Genomic DNA, 21,763 nt, shown 5'->3' with positions numbered 1-21,763 from the left:
ATGGGGAGAACATGTAAGAAACGTCAAGAAGGGGTATGAACAACACTCCCTGTCCGCTCACTTTAAAGAAGTACATGGCTGCAATGTGAGTGCTATAAAAAATTTTTGTGGAATTAGAAAAATTGTTGGTGATTGGAGAAAAAAAAGATTCTAAAGTAGAATTGGCCAAATGTGAAATGAAGATGATTTATTCTATGGGCACCCTAGCTCCAAAAGGTTTGAATAAGGACTTTGAGGTCAAATGGTTTTTATTTAGAAGAATAAAAAACAAAAGAGTTAACCAGATGGAAATATAAATTCAAGTTCTTAATGATGATGTGCAAGCTACAAAAGTGGGTTTTGATAATATGAAGAAAAGACCCCATTGATTTTTCAGGGTCTGTTTATACTTAATATTGGGTGGAATTAGACGAATTTGATGTTTTGACATTTATTTATTTTTCATGTTAAACTCCTGGATAGCATTATTTTATCCTGTTATAGTTTTTATATATATAAGGGCCGTTTAAGATTAGTGGTATTCTATCAGTTTGTCATGTGATATGTAAAACGGGAACTGAATAGAGAATCAATCCCGAGGACACTTATTAAGAACGGGGAATTGTTCATCTACTATGCCTTGATAAAGATTTGGTATTCGAAACGCGTTGGCAAGGAGTAGGTGACGTCAGGAGAACGTGCAGGGGAACTCCCCTCTACCCTGGAACAGCGGGATCTGTGAGTGTCCGAGCCAGCGATCTGGATATTAACATCTTCCTACGTGCCCGTTGTTTTTTGAGTGGGGGTAAGAGTCCACCTTCACCTGATGGTCGTGTTTTAACATTTTTATGTTTGTATGTTTTATTGGGAGGAGTGCGTGTTACTCCACTAAATGTTTAAACAATTTTACACATGAGGAGTTTTTCTCTTTTCCATATTGAAACGGAGAAAACATTGACTTCATCAAAGTTGGAGAATTTATCCACTGGATTGATTTATCCGCTTTTTGTGTAAGTGCACTATTTTAATAACATCCAGAATTGACCACGGGGTGTTGCATGTTATATGTATTATTCCACCGGTGAATAGAGGAACGTTAATTAGTTTTAGATTTAGATGTCTGTAATAGGTCATTCTGAGACATTTTTTCTGGATGTTTTTTTCCTTCTATGATTGAGACGGATTGATGTGGAAATCAAGAGGAGTTGAATGAAGGTGGAAATCGTCATCAGGAGTGACTTTTATTTGAACTGCCTATCAGAACTGTGTCATTGGGACTTTCTATATAAGTGCTTGTTTATTTAAGTGCTTTTCTATATAAGATATCAATAGCGCCATCTTATTCCTTTTCGATTTTATATAACACCAGAGCAAGCCCATCCCTATTAGAACCTCTTTCCCCCAAAGGTATGTTGTAAAGTACAATACATTGATTACAAAAATGCACATTTTTGGCTTTACATATTTATTTTAAAATGTTCCTAATAGGCTGCTGAGTCAAGTATTGCCCCCAGGCTAAAATTTGACAACCCTCCCCTAAGCCTGGGGTCATAAATCAAATAGCACACAATAATTTTTACAGCCCAGAGACTGCATGGGATCCTGATGTATCTGACGGTAATTCTACTCTCACCTGTGCATAAAGATTCAGGACATTGCTACCACTCAGGCGAAACATCTGGGCTACCTCCTGATCGGCCAGGGAGTTCAAATGCAAACGAACCCTGAAAGAACGTGTTATGCAGAGCTTCCGCAGAACCTGGTGGTGGTGCTCCTCCTCCTCTTCCTCCCTCCTTTCTGCCTCATGTACTACAATAACAATATACATTCTATAGCATGTCTGCATTGCATTGCCCACATCTGCCACCTTAATTACCCACACAGACATATAGGATTAGGTTCTTTTAATTGTCATCGCCATTCATTTTAGGCCACTAGAAACTGCTTTGTAGCAAAGCGGTTTAGTTTTGGCCATTTTAATGGCGTTTTAGCGGCGAATTGTAAAACCACCACGTTATACATTTGACGATTTGTATGTAATCAAATTAAATATTTGGAATGGCCATGTTAAACGCTTTGCTGGATGAAATTGCAGGCTTTGAGCAGTTTATCAGCAATTTTGCCTTTAATACATCTGGCGGTTTAAAACTTGCCTGTAAAAACGCCACAAGTCGGCGTTTTAACAAAACCGCTGTTTGATACATTTAAGACTGATGTGTTCCCAATCTAAGGGGGGTATTTAATTGTCGGCGGGATTGCCGAAAATCCCGCGGTCCGCGCACGATTACCGATATTACGGTAATCGTGCGCGGAAAAAACGTTAATATGGTAATTTACTCGCTGGATTTCAGCCTGAAATCCAGCGAGAGATTACTGTAGTAATATTTTTTGAGCGCAGGATTTTCGGCGGTCCCGCCATCAATTGAATATGCCCCTAGGTGTTGTTTTATTGCTCCCCCCTTTTCTCTTCTATATCCTGTTCCTTTCCCTTTGTTGTATGTTACAAAAAATTTCTAAAATATTATTTAACAAAATAAAATAAAAAAGAGAGGTCAGTGCAGGAGACGTTGTCTGTAGCCCATACATTTCTGGGCATTCAGTGACTACATGTAGAGCATTGCACTGGCTGCAAAAAAAATATGATCTGCCATGTCACCAACAAGTAAGAGGGAGTAACAAGGTGGAATTCCACACTTTATATGCTTCAAAGACTGTCGGAACAAGAACATGCCATCAAGATCTACGCAATAATCCGTGAGATAGGAAGAGGTAGGACATGCTACCTTACTCTAGCACAGTGGAGAATCATTTCACTTTCATGGAAGCTACTCAAACCATTTGAAATTGTAACAAATGAAGTGAGTTCAGACACTGAGAGACTGAGTCAAGTCTTTGCCTTATCCAACCACTAGAGAAACAGCTGGAGAAGCTGAAGAAGGATATGAAAGTAAACGATTCTGCTAAGTAAGTTGTCCTTATAGATCAAGTTCTTGATTTGCTATCCCAGAACCCAAGGGTTGCAGCATGTTTAAATTGGGTCACTACATTTTGACAGTCAAGCTTGATCCTAGGTTTAAGAAATATGTAATGTTTTTCTTTCCAACAGGCACAAAATTTCACAGATGCAAACAGCTCCTTGTGAGCAGGCTAACGACTCAAGTTGCACATGCATGATATGCCCCTGCTTCAGCTTCCCATTACAATGCTACTGCCAGGAAAAAACAGCTTTTATAAGAGTCACTGTGATTATGAGTCATCTTACTGCACCAATGGGAATATCACAGGCCAGGCCCACAGATTCTGCTTTCAAGTCCCGGCTTACCTTATTAATCCTGTCCCCCGCTGTTCTCAGGCATGCAGCACCAAGATCCCTGGCCGGCGCCATCTTGGTATCGGATCTGTGCATGCGTCTTTTAAAGCCTCCTATCTCCTGTCATTGGCAGATGCCCCCCAGTGGCCACAGTATTTAAAGCACCCTTTTTCATTCATTAAATTGCCAGTTCTTTTGTGTCTCTCACCCTGAACAGACGTTTTTTTTCCTGGCTCCCTGCTATCCTGCTGCTACCAGTTGCTATATACTGATTCAGCTTCCCTGCTGCCAGCATCTCTGGACCTCAGCATCTACCATCCGCAGACTATCGCACCCTGTTGCTCCTGTTACTGTGACTTCAGGCATTTCCAGGACTGTCGTGTATCCTGCTGCTACCAGTTGCTATATACCAACCCAGCTTCCCTGCTGCCAGCATCTCTAGACCTCAGCATCTACCAGCCGCAAACTATCGCACCCTGTTGTTCCTATTATTGTGCCTCCAGGCATTACCGGAACTATCGTATATCCTGCTGCGACCAGTTGCAAATTCTGATCCAGCCACCTTCCAGCCAGCATCTCTGAACACCTACCTTTATTGCTGCAGATTATAATGCCCTCTAGAGTTCGTCTCTTGCTCACCTACTGTTCTCCTCCTGGGGATTCACTCCTTCTGCCAGACACCACTACTAGTTTATATCCTCTCCTCTTCGTTTCTCCACTTCACTTAGCACCAACTTGGAGAACTGCAACCTGCGGCACGAAAGCAGCCAAGCCCATATCCCCTTGCGGGGTCACTGGTAAAAACCTTTCATATCGTTAGACTCCATGCCTCCCAGTAGGTTGCACCAAACAAAGTAGACCCAGAGAAGGATTCTCTAAGAATGAATTTTGACAGTGAAAGTGGCATTCCCTGTTGCTGTAGTGCATAGTTTGTAAACCTGTGCATGTCCTTTTTAAACTACAACCTAGGACAATTCTCTCTTGCACTATTTTACTTTATAGGCTTTGTCCACTTTGTTCTCTCTTCTTTTCTAAAATGACTATTGATGTCACTGCTCTGTCTGATGACCTTTTTTTACTGCTGATAATCTACCTCTCTACAATGTGTCACACATGCTAACATTGAATATAACCAGTCAGTCCACTGTCCTTCTCAAACCACTTTACTTCTGAGTAAAACCCACCTTTGTCTACCTTCTTTTCTAAAACAACAATTGATTCTGATGTTATCTTTTAATAAGATATTATTACTGCCGCTCATTTACCTCTCTACAATGTGTCACACATGTTGTTTAATGTTCAAAATAACAAATTAGTCCATTGTTTTTCTCAAATCATTTCACTTCTGAGTGAGACCCACCTTAGTCTATCTTCTTTGCTAAAATTACATTTTATTACTGCCACTGCTATCCCTCTCTATGCCACACATGCATTGAGAATCAAATATATGTTCATTGTCTTTCTCAAACTGTTTCACCTTGGTCTATCTTCTTTTCTAAAATTACAATTTATGCCGCTTCTATCCATCTAATGAGCTTTTATTACCTCTCTGCTCTCCCTCTCCAATGTGTCACACATGCTGTCTAACGTTGAGAATAAAAAATACGTCCTTTTTCTTTCTCAAGCCATTTCATTTCTGGGCGAGGCCCACCTTGGTCTATCCTCTTTTCTAAAATTACAATTTAAAATAAAAGAAAAAAAAAATTCTGATATTTTATTACTGTTGCTCTCCCTCTCCAATGTGTCAAACATTGTGTTTTAAAGTTTAATGTGTTTCTCCCAACATTTCACTTCTGGGAGAGGCATATTTGGTATTTCTTATTTTCTAAAATGACCTTTTAATACTGTTGTTGCTATCCCTCTCTATGTCACACATGATGAATAATAGTGAGAACAAAATAGGATGAAATTCTCAAACCAATTCACTTGTGGGGTTGGTCCATCTTGGGATATCTTCTTTTCTAAAATGACCATCCTATCAGCCAGTTCTGTGCCTGTATGTTTAAAAGGTGTCCATTACTTTATTGAACTGCCATCCTAACTGCCATCCTGTCTGCCACTATGTTTAATGGGTATCATATTTTTTTTTTTAAATTGCTGTGTGTTTGTGCCACTGCTCCATCACTAGTTATAGCCAGAGAGCTCGCTGCAGTCTTTGGCCAATACTGGTGAAAATCTTGACAATTGTGAGATGGTCATTAGAAAATAGACTGTAAATGAATGTTATTATTATTATTATTATTAACATTTATTTATATAGCGCCACTTATTCCGCAGCGCTGTACAGAGAACCCACTCACATCAGTCCCTGCCCCATTGGGGCTTACAGTCTAAATTCCCTAACACACACACACACACACACAGACAGACAGAGACAGACAGGAAGACACACAAACTAGGGTCAATTTTGTTAGCAGCCAATTAACCTACCAATATGTTTTTGGAATGTGGGAGGAAATCGGAGCACCCAGAGGAAACCCACGCAAACACGGGGAGAACATACAAACTCCTCACAGATAAGGTCATGTTCGGGAATTGAACTCATGACCCCAGTGCTGTAAGGCAGAAGTGCTAACCACTGAGCCACCGTATACTAATGTAAGAAGAAAAACAGCTATAAATTATAAAAAATGAAATCCAGATCCAAAATCAAAATGAAAGCACAGGGGGATTTTATTCAAAGACAAAAACATGAAGATGGCTTTAGAACTGAAACCACAAAACAGGGGTCTGCGTACATATTTACTTACTATGCAGTGGGAGTACTTTCAACTGCTTTGTAAAAACATAGTTCAACAACTATATTACCTGGTACTTGTTTCCCTACAGCAATTGCACACAACTCGGCTGCTATCTTTTGCATAAGTCCTGGGTTAGCATAGTAGTGTAATCAAGAATTGTTGTTTACTTTTCAACACCAATAAAATTGTACATTGATGGTTGTAAAAATGGTAAAAACCTAAAAAACCCAGAGGGGCTAGGTAAAGGAAGTCCAATATATTGACCGTACTTCTTAAATGAATAATGTTGATCAAAAGCTCTTATGGAGAAAGCATGTATATATTCTATGTAACAAATCGATCAATAGTAATCACTAGACTCTCTTTCACTTCATGTTGTGTCTAATACTTCCAATATATGGTAATCAGCTATGTAGACACAGTCAGGATATGCTCCGTAACACTTATTATAGTAAGGAGCAATTCAAATCCAATTTTTACAATTGATTTTTATTTTGTATCAAGGTACCTTTCAATGTATGCTGGCCAGCTATACAGGTTTACAATTGATATTATATTTATTATTTATTAGATTATTTTGTCTGTGATTAAACATTTATTCATGTGATACTATTCAATTGGTTTCTTTTTGCGATGGGAGGATCCTCTAGGTTCTTTTATTGAGTTATACCAACACAAATTCTCCGCAGCGCAATCTGTCCTGTTTGTCTTTGGTGTATATACATTTGTGTATTTCTGTGGTTGCTGTGCAATAAACCACGACAGTGCAGCAGTGGAGATTGGTGTTATCCCTTTTCTGTATATATTTATATAGACAAACATTATCTCTTAAAGAGATCCCCAAAAAAACCCTTATTGGTGGGATTCCTCCGCCTACATAGTGTGCGCCATTAACCCTTTATGGGATTATTTTTAATTGATGGTTGTGCACAGGTTTTGATGGTCACTGCATATTGATAGAAAGTACTCAGTGATTAACTCCTCCTGGTCAATCAAAGATAAATATTTATGCTGTTACCTCCCTGAATGAGACATTATGACTGATTTTAAATGAGTTCAGACACTGTTTATTATTTTTTTTATTTGTCACTTGTTACAAGCCAGATAACATTTGGAGTCCTTGTTACATATGTGTCTGTAGATGGATATTGTACACAATATGTTTATCCAATCATGCCATACTGCTCACACTTCCTTTTTGGATCCTTATTTGGTTTCAGGTCAAAGGTACAGGTCTCTTCGTTAAAGACGAACTTACAATTTCTCGGATTATAGCCAACTGGTATACCATAACTAAACAAAATAAAACAATATTTACACAGAGAACATTAAAAATCAGTGAATTTTATTTTTTAAAAAATAAAAGGTTATACAAACTCTTTTTTCCTCCTTCCCTTTATTACATTCTGAATAGAGCATACATGGTGGTACTAAATCTCTTCCGTTTTGGTATGGTGTCTGATTTCTCTGCTCAAACGTTGCATGTTACCATGTGAGTAATGATCCCTAGGCCTGCTTAAAATACACTGCCACTTTTGTCCATGTGCACTCCATTCAGAATGGAAAAGGAAATGGCGCTTGTTTAAACGAGTCCTTACACTTACTGGGCCGAATTGGGGTTATACAGAGTGCACGAGTAGTACAAAAGATGATTATACGTGCTTTATTATATGAATTTGTACTACAACCTGGGGGTAAATGTATGAAGCTCCGGGTTCTTCAACACCCGCGAGTTCGGCGTCTTCAGCGCTTAAATTTAAAGCGGCGCTGCATTGTAAAGGGAAACTTCCCTTTACAAGGCAGCGCCGCTTTAAATTTCAGCGCTGAAGACGCCGAACTCGCGGGTGTTGAAGACCCGGAGCTTCATACATTTACCCCCTGGTGTTTTTTCAGGCACCCAGAATTTAGTTAGACAGGGGGCACATAAGGGAACAGTGTTGGTATAACTAGGTAGTTATATATTTCATGCCTAGCTCAGAGCAAAATTGCTTGAGGAAAATGTTAATTTTTTGGGACGGATATTTAAATGAACAAAAGTGGTTTTGACTGCACAATCTTGGTTTGGCTTGGACTTTTGGAGCTTTGTGGGTGCACAAATAGACTGGATTTTTTTATGTCCTCAAAGGAGGAATGTACAGTTATCTGCTCAGTGTAAAGGAATAAGTGTCTCTAGGTGCAAATAAAATGTTTGATCTGCAGCCATGCATAGTAAACAGCAAAGTAATTAAAAAAATAAACCTGAAAATGTTCACACATAGAGGTCTATGCATTAATGTAATGCGGTGCCAGTAAATATGCATCGCTGCAAAAAGCAGCAATGCAGATTTAAACACCTCTGAAATGCACCATGCCAGGGCTACTCTGGGAACCCCAGCGAAGTTACCCCTTTGGTGTGACCTGTTATTCCTATTTACCAGCAGTCTAGCACTGCTGGTGAAAGGTGGATGTCCTATGCGCATACGCATAGCACGTCCACAGTAAGGGATCCAACGAAGCCAGAGAGACTTCAGCTGAATCCTATAGACAAGAACAGGTAACTCCATGCAGAGATGGCGTTACCTTTCTGCGAAATGCAGAGCTTTTCACAACTTCATGCATTGCAGAGCTGGGGACTGCATTAAGAAACGGTAAATGAATTATGGCAGGAGAATTCTTTGATTTCTCCTGCCAAAAACCTTTAATGGCTGATCACATTTTAATGCATAGACCCCATAGCTTACATACAGAATCTCTGCCTCCCCTAAATCGCTTAATTATAGGAGTGTGAAACAAGCAATTAATGAATTTAGGAAAGTTGCTTTAATGAGAGTGGTGGACCGTAAGACCTTGGGGTAACCAGTGCTCAGATGTATGTGCACCTAGGTGACACAGGTTACATATCAGCAGGACTCACAAGGAGATCACAATCCCATCTTATACAGTGCAAAATCCAAAGTAAGTGTGCAAAAATAGAGCAGAAAAGTAAGCACATTTTTTTACACTTATATGTTTTAAGAAACCCCCATTAAAAGAAGAAGAAAATCACTAGATGTACAGTGTCCGTGTTAACACTGCTCAGCTCTCCCCATTTCAGCATGCATACTGTCCTGATTCTAAATTTCCATTGCAAACTGGGGTGGAGGATGTTGATTTGTGGGTGATGTCAAGCCCAATTGTCAGTGTGGTTGGTTGGATAATGGATGAGACTATTTAGATCAGGGGTGTGGTCTAAAGTGTCAAGATTTCTCAAATGGGAATACTAGGAGATATGACACGTGTTCTAGATTGTTTATTCTTAGATTCTTGATGATATTGCATTATATTGGACCTTTACAGACAAAAAACTAAAACTAATGAAATCCTTAATTACAAATGTTACCTTGTTCATAGCATGCACTGCATAGAGGCCAAAATATATTATGAAAGAATTTCTAACACAATATTTAAGATATAGAAAGACTGATCTTACGCAGAGCAACAGTGATATTGTCCACCTGAATCACAGTCACAGTCCATACAATCCTCTGTCCTAAATTTGCTTCCAAGTTCATATAATTGTCCTTCATAGAGACATCCTGGAAACAAACGAAATATATTAACAACAACAAGGAAACAATTCTCACACACTAATTCCTAACAGTTGTAAATTATGTTCAAATGTTGATATCATCTCATATCATCAGTCTAAGTAGAAACTGTGGTGCTTTTCCAATTTATCTAATCTTCAACAGGTGACAGGTATCTGTTAGCAAAGTGAAGTGATTTTTAATGCAACTATACTTTGCATGCCTGTGTCAATTCCTGTCTTGTTAATTGCACACTGTGCCCTGGGTGAAGATGACTCTGCTAGATTCGGGGGGAGGCATGGCAATCTCCAGAGACATTTGCCTGAATGTTTACATCCAGAGATGGACAGGGGGCTACACTTTTACCTTAGGTAACCTCATTGTTTGTCTTATAATGCCCTAAAATGATTTATACACATTATTTGCTGTTAACTAGCCTATCCTGATATCTGTAAAACATTTCACTGTTCAAATTACCCCTTATCAGAGACAGAGGGTTATTTACTAAATATAATACAAAATAATAAAGAGCGCACGTTTCTGATGAAACCACAATACATGTGGAGAAACGCGTAAGGTCTCTGATTACAAAAAGAAGGACCAAACAAAGAATCTGTCTTATAGTACAATCAGGCTAAGGTCACTAATTGGAAGAGTTTGGATCTAAATCATCTTGAACTGCTACTGGGAACAGGTTTGTGGTGGGTAAGAAACCGCTGGGCAGCCGGCATTGTTATTGCGGTGGTTGAAGAGGGATCGTTAGTCAGATGTAGCCAGCGGGATGAGAGACCGCCGACACAGACTGTCTGTGTACTACTTCCATAAAGAATCGGAGCGGAGATTTATCCTGATACAGATATATCTGTTTGACTTTTTCTTCCATTTGACCTGCTTTCTAATATCTATTGGAGCCCATATTGATTTAATACATGTGAATGAATTCCCCTATAAGTGCACTATAGGGTAGAAAAAACAGCTGGAAAGAGAATCCTAATTGTGTCCTGAAAAATGACAATCTATCTGATTTATATATTGCTGAAATATGTGGTGAAATATATTTTATTAATTTGATTTTAAATAATGTTTTCATAAAATGTTTTTAATTAACAGATACATTTATGGTGGTATTTTCTATTTCTATTCTATTTCTATTTCAGTGATGTGCGCTCTTTATTTTGTTTGATATTTCCTTTCTTTGTAGGAATTGTAACACAGCAATTTCAATTAAGCAGCAATTACTCCTATCAAGTTCTGTTTGTGGTTTTATGTAATATTTGAGTATTTGAGGTTAGTTAATAAGTCTTATTGACACAGAGTGTGGTATGTATTTTCCCCTATTGGTATCAGACAGGAGTGTGCATTATTACCCATTTATTTGGGTTAAATTGTTTCCTCTGGTTATTTACTAACAAACTGCAAAAAGTACAGTTACCCACATTAAGCAATCAACAACTAGCTTTCATCAATATGGATCACTTTAGTTAATAAAACTAAAACCAAATGTCTAATGGATACTAGTTTTTGCAGTTACACTTTCTTATTGAATAGGCTGGAAACTGGAGGCACTTAAGGGCCCAAGATTTGCTGTTTTAAAGGAAACTCATCAGAATAGAATAATGTTGTATGAGAAACCATGTGGCTTTTGATCTTGGCCTGATTTCTGGGGTAGGAGCCTACAGCATGATTCTGTAACACATAGATAAGAAATTGCATGTTAATTAGCACCTGGTCTTAGCCCAGGTAGGGGATGGTGTTATCATTTGATTGCATACAAAGTCAGGGGGAGTTATTCCTGTCTAACAAAAGACTAGCAATGAAAACTGTCCCAATGATGAACCATGCAGTTATTTATGAATTGCAGATTACTGTAAATTGTGTTTAAATTCCAATTTTTGATAATGCATTGTTCCCTTTGCCAACCATTAACATGTAATAATGCTGTGATTGAAAACTCTGCTGTTTGCAAGAGGAAAAGACTATCCTCATGACTACCTAGGAGAGACATGAACTGCACATGAGCAGCAAGTCCTTGTCCATTGGTAAAGTCTATCTCTTCCTGATTGGTTGGCTCAGTGCAATCTACCCCCTCTCCCAGATTGCCCATCCTGCTCAAATCATTTCATGTTTATTTGAATTATGGCCTATGTGGAGACTGATTTTGGCTCTATATAAAAAGCAGATGTTGCTGAATTTTGTGTGTACATTCTTTTACTCCAGCGAGCATCACCACCACCACCTAGCAATCTGTAACATTTGCTATAAGGGCCATATATGAGAAATAAGCACTTCATTCTACAAGATCCTGCATGGCACCTATTACCTGCTGTAACCCTACGACCTATAGATAAGAACTAACACTCTAATTCAGTGGATCCCAAGCTTTTTCATTTTCTAGGCACCCTTAGGGTCTCCATCATTTTTTCAAGGCACCCCTAAGCCATAAAATTACCAAGTAGTGCCCCACCTTATATGCCCAACTTACCACCGTCCCTGCCCAAGGCACCCCTGGGAGATCACTGTGGCACCACAGGGAGCCGTGGTGCACAGTTTGGTAAGTGCTGCTTTAATCCATTTCCCTGGTGTCCTGTGTCACAGACAAAGAGGTGCTGCTGAAGATATACATAATACCCAGACTTAAATGGGTCCAAGAGCTGGTAAAGGAGTCTGATGGGGCAGTGACTACTCTCTTAGAACTGGTGCACAATTGTTATACACATTTGATGAGAGTCCAGCAGTTAGATAATCCGAGTAGGTGTGGTCAGTAACAGCAGGTAAGAGGAACCCCAAGATGAAACCAGTAAAACACTGTTAAACAGTGAAAACAGGGTGGCAGTCTAGGTCCATCCTGCCACAGCATTATTATTATTATTATTATTATAATTGTTTTGTTTTTTACTATATATAGTGCCACCAATTGCACAGCACGGAACAGACACTATTTGTCAATATTTGTACCTGACCCATTAGAGCTTATAGTCTAAAACTCCTAGCACACACTAGGGTTAATTTGAATAAAATAAAAATTACAATAGTACAGGAAGAAATTTTACTTTGTATTATAGTATTTAATAGACATGATATTTCACTAAAATTTAGAAAAATTATGTATACACTTTCCAGCAATAATTTGCCTATTTATTTGTCATTGTTGATGAATTCTGACTTACCCTCTGGAGGATCCTCACCCATTATGACCTCTTTAGGTTCACCATGGAAGCAAAATGCATTGCACACACCCACAAGGAACCCAGTAAAAACAACAACCGCCACAAGATATTTCTGTAATTCATGTAAGAACAAAACAAGACATAGTTATCAAATTTAAAAAAAGATAATTTTAATCACTGTACACGTCTGACCTCAGTTTTGAATAATTATGTTTTGTGGAATTACTGTTTAAGAAATGTAATAAGAAATAAACATCATGACCATACGAAAGTTAGTCACTGCTTTTATTTGCTGTTTTACATTTTCCATATGAACAGCTTTTGTTGCTGCTAAAGAAATCAAGTTTCTTGGACTTCTACTTCTGCACTTAGTTGCTGACACAGTATGAGGATTTGGTGATCCCCTCCTATAATAGATCTTTGGCTCAATATGTTAAAAAATACACAGGCAATAAAATAGGTGCTTCTATTACAAATATGAAGACAAATTATTTTTATAATGAGTTTATATTATCTTTATTACTTCAGCGTTTGCAATTAATATGTGATCTCATGTGACATAACTCTACATTACTATTTATTTAAGCATAAATGCATGCATTTTTCTGCTGAGTCTTGAAGAAATATTTACTGTGTTGATGTTTTAAAGGACTACTAAACCCCAATTAGATGAAACTTGAAGGTACTAGAGATAGTTCACTTACAAAGTTAACGCTTACTTGGGTGTTAGAGAATACCATGCCCCTTGCTTGATGCCTTGAGGAGCGAAGCTAGAATGTTGGCGGGACAGTAGTGTTTAAAAAGCGTGAGTCCCAAGTCCTGGGTTCCAAGTTTAAATTCATATCTAATACCTCTCCGACTCTCACCTGTCCAAGAGATGTGAAGTGCACTCGACTGTCACTTAAGTGAGTTCAGTTTCCTGTGATTGCTGCTAAGACCAAGTGCATAGTCAGGGCAGTAGGCAACTTACGTGTCCTGCATGTGAGTCGGGTGGTGTGTGCACGGGAGCTCACTCTGAGAGGTACCTGAGGGATATGAGACTGTACTTGCTAGAGTCCCAAGTGTAACCAAGAATGGAGTGAGGTAAGCCGGTACCTGGAGGTGTGAGTACACAGCTGTGTACGTGTAGAGGAGTGAGAGACATAGAGTGACAGTCTCACTATACTAGAGTGTCAACTTCTATGCCTGGTCAAACTACTGCCAACTGTATGCAACTTAGTGAAGTGTGTGAGAAAGTTGGTAGATGTAAATAAAGATCTACCTTATTTATTTTCATCAAAAGAGATGGCCTGGTGCCCATTAATTTCAACACTGATAACTGTACACTACTACACTTCCTATATCTGTACTTTACAGTTACTAAACATAGACGCCTAAGGTGAAAAAGATTGAGCTACAGCCAGGTGGTTGACCTGTGGGTACTACAGAGGTAGGTGTGATGGGAAAATGCACCACCACCACCTACCAGTCAAACAGGTAGTTGCCAAAAGTATTTTTATAGAGCACCTCCTAACTTCATTCAAAACCCTCCCGCCTCTTTTGAACAGTGCCCTAATGGGGTCTGATGCAGGACAAAAAGCTTAACTTTCTTTGACAACATAAACCCCAGAGTCAGGATCTAGTTTTATTGATTAGATCCCAAAACCTCCTGGGGGTAAGGGAAGCTTCTCTTTACCAGGAAGTGCCGCTTTAAATTTAAGCTGTCATTTCGCCGAACTCCCGCGAGTTGACAAAACCGGAGATTGATACATTTACCCCCTGGACATCTTATCCAAAAAAAGATGTTATATTTCTAGCAGCATTGCCATCTAGTATATCTCACCTAAGTAACAGTCCTTGTACTTATAAGACTACATAAAAACTGTGTTTTATTACAGTTTGTGGTTGCATATTTAAGTTTGATCACACTGATAAAGTCAAATCATGTTGCCTTAAGTCTTTTTGTGACATCTGTATTGAATGTGGTGCACTCATAAACTTGTATCAGTATGTGCCTAGTAGGTAAAGATTGTTTTCAGCTTGTTTAATTGAATTTCATGTGTAATTCTATTTTGTATATATGTCTGTATTTAATTATATTTTACATGGTAAATTTGTCTATCGCATTTATTAATAGCATTATCGGGACACACTTCTCTCCTAAGTATATGACACTTTTTGTACAAACTAATTTTGCATTTACTATTAACACTGTCCAGCCACATCTCTACTCTCTCCCCATGCTTTCTCTATGCTATCAAGGGGTATATACACGTGTTACTCCTGATGTAAACCTGGAGTGTATGCTAGTGTCATAGACTGGACTTACCTTGAGATGTGTATGACTAAGCTATGTGCTTTTTCATGTATGCGTCTTCTCCTGCTTACGCTTGGGGAACAAATGTCCAACTTACATGAGCACCCAGATGTTAAAATGAATGTGTACATCCTGCCACTCTGTAGAAGACTGGTTTGTCTAACACTGATATTAGTGATAGCCTGTAACATACATTGAAGCTGAGAACAGCAATTACTACTAGGGGACCTGTTGGGGTCAGAGGGCAAGATGTAGCACTAATGATATACAGTAGACTCAGAGCATGTCTATTTACTAGTTAGTGATGTCTGTGTTTCTTGTCTAGATGCCCTGTGCCTTTTTCTATCTGTGTAACTACCTGTCTCTCCGGCCCTGTCCTTGTCTGTTGGTCTTACTGTGCTATTTCTTGGTGTATCTGTGTGTTTGGTATTTTTCAACGTGTAATTGTGTCCTATTTTTCTCTGTCTCCCCATGCTATGGCTGTTTGTCTCTAAGTCTGCCTTTAATTTTTGTCAGTCTGACTGACACGTTATACAAGCTGGCGCACAGCCCACTCAGAGAACAATGACAGGTGGGGCATTTGACTGGGGCGGTACACATGTCAAACTGTAATGCAGGTGTCCTAAGGCGAGCTCAGGGAGGAAAGAAGTCCAGTGGAGCAGAAGTGGTAGATTCAATTAGCAGTGATGTCTATTGGGATGTCTGTGGTCAAAATTGCAAATTTATGCTCAAACCTCATAGAGGTGCAAACAAAAATGAGCATGGATTTCTGTACCAGCCTGTCATTTAAGAGGTAGTATCTCAATGAAATATAGCATGTTAGTGTGCAATTGTAACATGGGGCTGTTATGTTTCTTCTTTTTTTTGTGAATCTTCCTTATGTAACCCCCAGTTTTATGCTAATTTCCTGGATTTCATGAGACTTATAGAAAGTAGTGTAATGCACCCTTAGTGCATAAGTGAGGGTGATATCCTGTGGGATTGGGCGTGCCGCAACTGGGTCATAACAGATGGTCTGGTGAGATTGTGTTCAACTTAATGCGATCCCTAAAAAAAATGCATTGGTCAATTCCATGTGGGTGAACGAACCTAGAGTGTGTTACAGCTCATGGATCCTCAACTTAGTTATGACCATAACTGTCCCTGGGTGTTCAGATGCTGCATAGAGTCCAATTGACAGTAGTGAGCTGATATTCAAGCATAGAGCAAGGCTGCTTTTTGAGAGGGAAGCTCTGGAACCCATTCAATGCAAAGTGAGCTGTCAGGTGAGAATAATGTGAGACTGAGTTCCAAGAGGGAGACTACAATATGTTAAGTAAGAAAAAAAAACACGTGCATGGAAACTAAATATAAGAGGCCATTGCAGAGTGCAGTGAACCTGATCTGTAAGACAATGAAGAAGTGTAGGCCTGACATGGTAAACCACTAGCAGGGGCATGTGTATGAAGTCTATATCTAAAATGCTCCATGGTAGTAGCAGGCAGAAAAAGAGAGAGCCGAGGTCAGCTCTACCAGATGTATTAAGAACGGAACTATACCCCTTATCTGTTATTTATCCATCACTACCTCCACCTCAATCTTTCTCTCTTCATCTGTCACTCTTCAGCTTTAGCCTGCAACTATGCCTGTCTGCCCCTATATCTCATTTTTCCCTTTGCTTCATGTTTCTTGTCTGCCCCCTTATTTTATTGTACACATCTTCTGTCCTTCTTTGCCTCTCAAGTATCATTTCTGCTCCCCTTTGCATTGTTACTTATGCTTGTTTGGCTCAAATTGCCCTTTCCAACTTGTTTCTGTCCCTTCTTGTATCAACACATATTTTTTTATTAATTGCCACCTATGTTTCACTGCCTTTGTCCTTATCAGTTTTCCCTCCTTGCCCCTTCTCTGTCCTCTGCTTAATTGATTTTAATTATTTGACCCATATCTGTTTTCCTTGAGTGTTCTTGTCTCTGCTCCTTACCCTTTTTGTTTGTCTGCCTCTTCCCTTGTTTTACGTTTCCCTAGGTGCCCTTTGTGCCTGATATTAAGTGATGTGTAGAGTTGACTTTGCCCTACTTGTTGCTTTTGTGAAGGGCAGAGGGTGCCCTCGACCCTTGTCCCAACCCTTTATGTACTTTTCCCTGCATATTCACTAGAGCAGATCACTGATTGTCTCTTACTAACTAGTAACAGTATTATATTCTACAGGATACAGAAGTGGACAGTCAGTGATATGTCCAGGTGGATATGCAGTAAAAATGACAGCACCCCACCACCCAATGCCATGGTCCATTCCTACAAACAGGCATTAATTATATCCAATAATGAGCTTCCACTGTCAACACCCCTTTTAATGCTGGAAGATTCACTTTTGTAACCCTGTGACAATATGTGAATTTCCTGAGACTGGGAAGAGTAGGAAGGTGGCTCCTTATTGGGTGTAATTCACTCATGTCTGCAGTAATGCCTACCTATTGGATGGAGCAAGGTTGAGACTATAGTGATTTAGAACATTGTATTTTGTTACTGTAATTGCTGTTTTTTCCAATAGGCATGCAATGCTGGGATAGATCTGCAGTGCACTTACTTGTAAGCACAGGCAGAACCCACTTAAGCTATATAATTGTTCAGGGTCAGCTTATTGGAATTCAGTTGCTCTTTTAGTAATGAAAGCATTGAGCATGGAGAGCACAGTGTTTACACACTCTATCATACAAAGCACTCTATTAATTTCCCTGGGGACAGGTTGTCTTTAAATACATAAATAAAATGAACACATTTTTTTTTTATTATTATTTGTGATATAATTATCCATATAAGAATAGTTTCTTATAAAAAAAAATCCTGTTTTGCCTGGACTGGTATCTCTATGCCATGGGTCGCTAATTTGTCTTTGTCCCAAGTTGCCAGCCAGTCAGTACTGATATAGGGTTCCTGCTCATTAAGGAAAGTAAAGCAAACAAATGAGTAACTTTGCAGATTGGCAAACCCATGTTGTATTGAAGGGGAAGCTAAAATTAAAATGTGCGGGCAGATTTATAATTGGGGTAGGGCATGTCCTAGATCCACTTTAAATTTGAGTGTAAAAATAAAGCTATCAAGTATTTGTGTGCTACATGAAAAAACAGCCAGTATTTAACTTATGTGCAAAATAATAAACTAATAAGCACCCCTTGCATTGTAATATGTTTTTTTCCAGGAGAAAACATTTTTTTGCCTTACTTTCCTTAATGAATCAGGCCCAGTGTGCCTGAAGCACAGCTGTATAATTTGTGGGGCATGTGGCATGTGTTTAAGGATGGGCAGGTAGTTGGATGACCCACTTGTAAATTCTACACTGGGACCCTTTACCAATTCACTCTGTGCATTCATGCAGAGCAAGTCTGTCATTTACATCAGCTTGCTCAGTTGCAGAAATATTCTCCTCCTAATATGGCATCCTGCTGCAGAGGGGTGAAAAAGTCCATGATGTACAAATTTGGTAGAATAAACCCTCCAATTATCCAGTCTTTATTTGTTCTGTAACTTAATTGACATTTTTTGCTACTTTCATTCGTACGTAAGAAGGAATATTATATTTGATGTATTATATCAGGTCTAATAGTGAATGTGTTTTTTGCTATCAAAACAAACTTTAACAATCTTTTCTTGTGCTATTGACCTGGTTGTGTGTATGCATATGTGGGTGTATGTATGTATGTCTAACGTATACCTGGCACATATACTACATGTACAAAGCTGGATGCATGTTGAGATGCCTTAACTATTCTCTACAGTTGTCCAACTCTGTATGAAGCCCAATATTTACAGATCACCTCTGCTAAAAGAAAGCAGAATTCTATCACATTCTCATAAAAAAAATAATAATATAATAATACATTTTAAATACTAGTATATATATTCGGGTAATGTTTAGGATATTTAGTGACTGAAATACACTGAATTAAAGCTGTTTTTGGATAATTTTATTTGGTAGCATATTAGTAACTATTTAGGCTTTTAGAGAAATGGTAATTTTGATGAAACCTCCCTTTTTATCATAAACACATAAGTGCTAGTGTTTCTGTAGCTGTATGTTGATTATTATATATTTTTTTTCTTGTACTTTCATAACACTTAAATATTTATATGATATTGCATGTATGATTATATCCACACATGCAACAATTTCTCATTGCTTCTTTATTTCTGTATTGTAAACATTTGTTTCCCTCTAAGAAACTGCTATAACAAATGTGGTCTTTGAGCTTGGCAAGTTATAGTTAATATCTAACTTTGTGTTTCCAGTAGCTGTTAGGACAAGCAGAAACCGAGGAATATATTTGGAAATAGCTCAGTATTCAGGGCATATTTTTAGTTTGCAGTGGTCTACATAAATCTTTGTGAATTACCTGCAAATAAATATCTTTCCCCTGTTTTGGATCATGGTGCCATTGGTTATCAATTTGATCATGGTACATTTCTAAATATTGGGCCAATGATTCCGTTGTTGGCAAATTGATTTACAAATCTCATATAACTCATACATACTAAAAAAAAACAACTATGCAAAAGACTTTTAAGATTATAAACAGTTTTGCCTATCTGTAAAGATACTCCAAATATAATTACACTTATTAACTGAGATCAAGGTACTTTTTTGCATTCTTAAGTATTAATCACAGACAGAGCAACATCTTAGCCATTCTCTGATCTTTTATGTTGATTTAAAAGAAAGTAAGCAGTGCCCTCTTAATTGTGAGTGTGGGTTACCTTTCAGCAGATTTATCATAATTCAACACTGGTATTCGACCCCCTGTTTTAAAAATCTGGTTTATGAAATCTTTCTGATCCAGTCACAGAGCAGCATTTGTGTTAGTAAACCATGATCAGTGTAGAGTAAATTGACTACTAATATTGATGGTTGTATTTGGCAATATTATTATAAGTGTGTTTAAGTAAGTCTCTGTATATTTTCAAATCTGTACCTCATATCGAGGGACTAAAGAAATGATGCCACTGAAATATAATGTAATGTCTACCTCTCCAATTACCAATCTCCTTTCTTCCTAAATATATCTCATTGCTGCATTTGTTTTCTGTATTTCCTTCTGTTCAAACATTTATGTCTGTCTGTATCTTTGAACTATTTTATTAGATATTTTTGGCTACATTCTGTGATTTATCACATAGGAAACAAGTCACTATCATGCTTAATGATGGAAAGCTTTTGTATATTTTTTGCTAAGTTTTGCTATATTATTATTGGTTTATCTACTTTAGTTAACATATCATAATATTGTATATGTAAAGATTTTATACAGTTAATTTAAATGTATCTGTCAATACTAGAATTTCATTACTATATATAGGTGTCAGAATGAACTTACCATCATGGAATGTTCTCTGCAGATATATTGAACATATTGAACCTTGGATGTGTTATTTAAACCTTGTGGTGTCCCTGTTGGGTCAATATTGAGCAAGAGCAATTGCTATACAAATTCAAAGGCCAGTATTGACGTAACTGCACCAATCTTGGCCAGGACAATTAATATTATCATTTATTGTTAACTTCTACTTGCCACCAGTCTTTTACTTTTCTGACCGGACGCGTTTCAATTTTGTTATATAATTTAATGTTTATATTTATAAAGGTATCCAGGTAAATTATATACTGATTTTTTCAGCCTAATAATTGCAATGATGTTCCTTTATTTGAACATTTGACAAATAATAAAAAAAATAACAGACAATGGCAAGAAACAGAAGATAAAGATGTGCATATTTTATAATACTATGGTGATCAACTGAAACATAAGGTAGTGGAAAAACCATTGTAGCTGATGGTGGGGAAGGTCTGTGTGGATACTGGGCAGAAGCATTTTCAGACAGTAATGGTAAAAGTATATATTGTAGTAATATTTTAATTCTAATTTATACTTTTAGTTTCTGTAGCTGTCACATACGCTCAGGGACTAATTAATGTGAAACTTAGATATCTATATTTATTATTTAGATTTTGATATTGATGTTTATTTTTTACAAATAAACACCATTTTTTCAACTATAAGCTCAAACATAACTCCTCATCCACTGATCATTAGAGATAACCTATATACAGGAGTGCTGCACTATGTATGTGCTGAATACAGTACAGCTGTGATTGGGAGACCCGGAAGCAGATTAAACACTTCTTGTCCTAACTCTCAGCCCAGTTAAATGTAAGTATTGCAGTCAGTACTATGTGATCTACATACTGAGCTCACGTATGTTTGATGAGAAACAAATGCCACCCTGCCACTAATGTATAAGGACAGAAATGGGCAGAAATGTTTTGCAAGGAATCCAAAAAATAATTGTGTCATCAATGTCACAGGAAAGGGGATTATTCAGCACCTTGCACAACACGGAAAGTATTCTCCACTGCGCTTGACTAAAATACATCCCTCCTCCTTTCCCAATGCTTGTGGAGTAAGCGTAGTTGGCTTTCTGCTGTTCCACCATCCGCAGAAGCATATACAGGGTGGAATTCCACCTTGTCACCTCTTGCTTCAGTTGGTAGCAGGGCAAATTAAATTGCTCTTGTAGCTGCTGCAATCTCCTACACGCTGTTGCCGAATGCCGGAAATGTCCAGATATTTTACTGGCCACAGACAGCTTCTCCTGCACATCCCTGTCATTTTTTAAAAGCTCTTCACCACCAAGTTTATTGTATGAGCAAAACAGGGAATGTGATGGAATTCAACCAGCTGCAATGCCCT

The 21,763-nt window shown here is 38.2% G+C and overlaps 1 protein-coding gene across 1 annotated transcript; it reads right to left on the bottom strand.

Annotated features, from left to right (window-relative positions):
* Positions 1-7,094: 7,094 nt before the first annotated feature.
* Positions 7,095-20,495, bottom strand: LOC142161193 (beta-microseminoprotein-like). Its single transcript, XM_075216560.1, has 4 exons — positions 20,390-20,495; positions 12,743-12,854; positions 9,479-9,584; positions 7,095-7,323 (listed from the first exon to the last, which is right to left on the bottom strand). The coding sequence occupies exons 1-4, from the start codon at positions 20,393-20,395 to the stop codon at positions 7,194-7,196; spliced, it is 354 nt and encodes a 117-aa protein (XP_075072661.1). The 5' UTR covers positions 20,396-20,495; the 3' UTR covers positions 7,095-7,193.
* Positions 20,496-21,763: the final 1,268 nt, after the last annotated feature.

Source organism: Mixophyes fleayi, chromosome 6, assembly GCF_038048845.1.
Source record: "Mixophyes fleayi isolate aMixFle1 chromosome 6, aMixFle1.hap1, whole genome shotgun sequence".
NCBI lineage: Eukaryota > Metazoa > Chordata > Amphibia > Anura > Limnodynastidae > Mixophyes > Mixophyes fleayi.
This window is presented reverse-complemented; position numbering and strand designations above follow the sequence as displayed.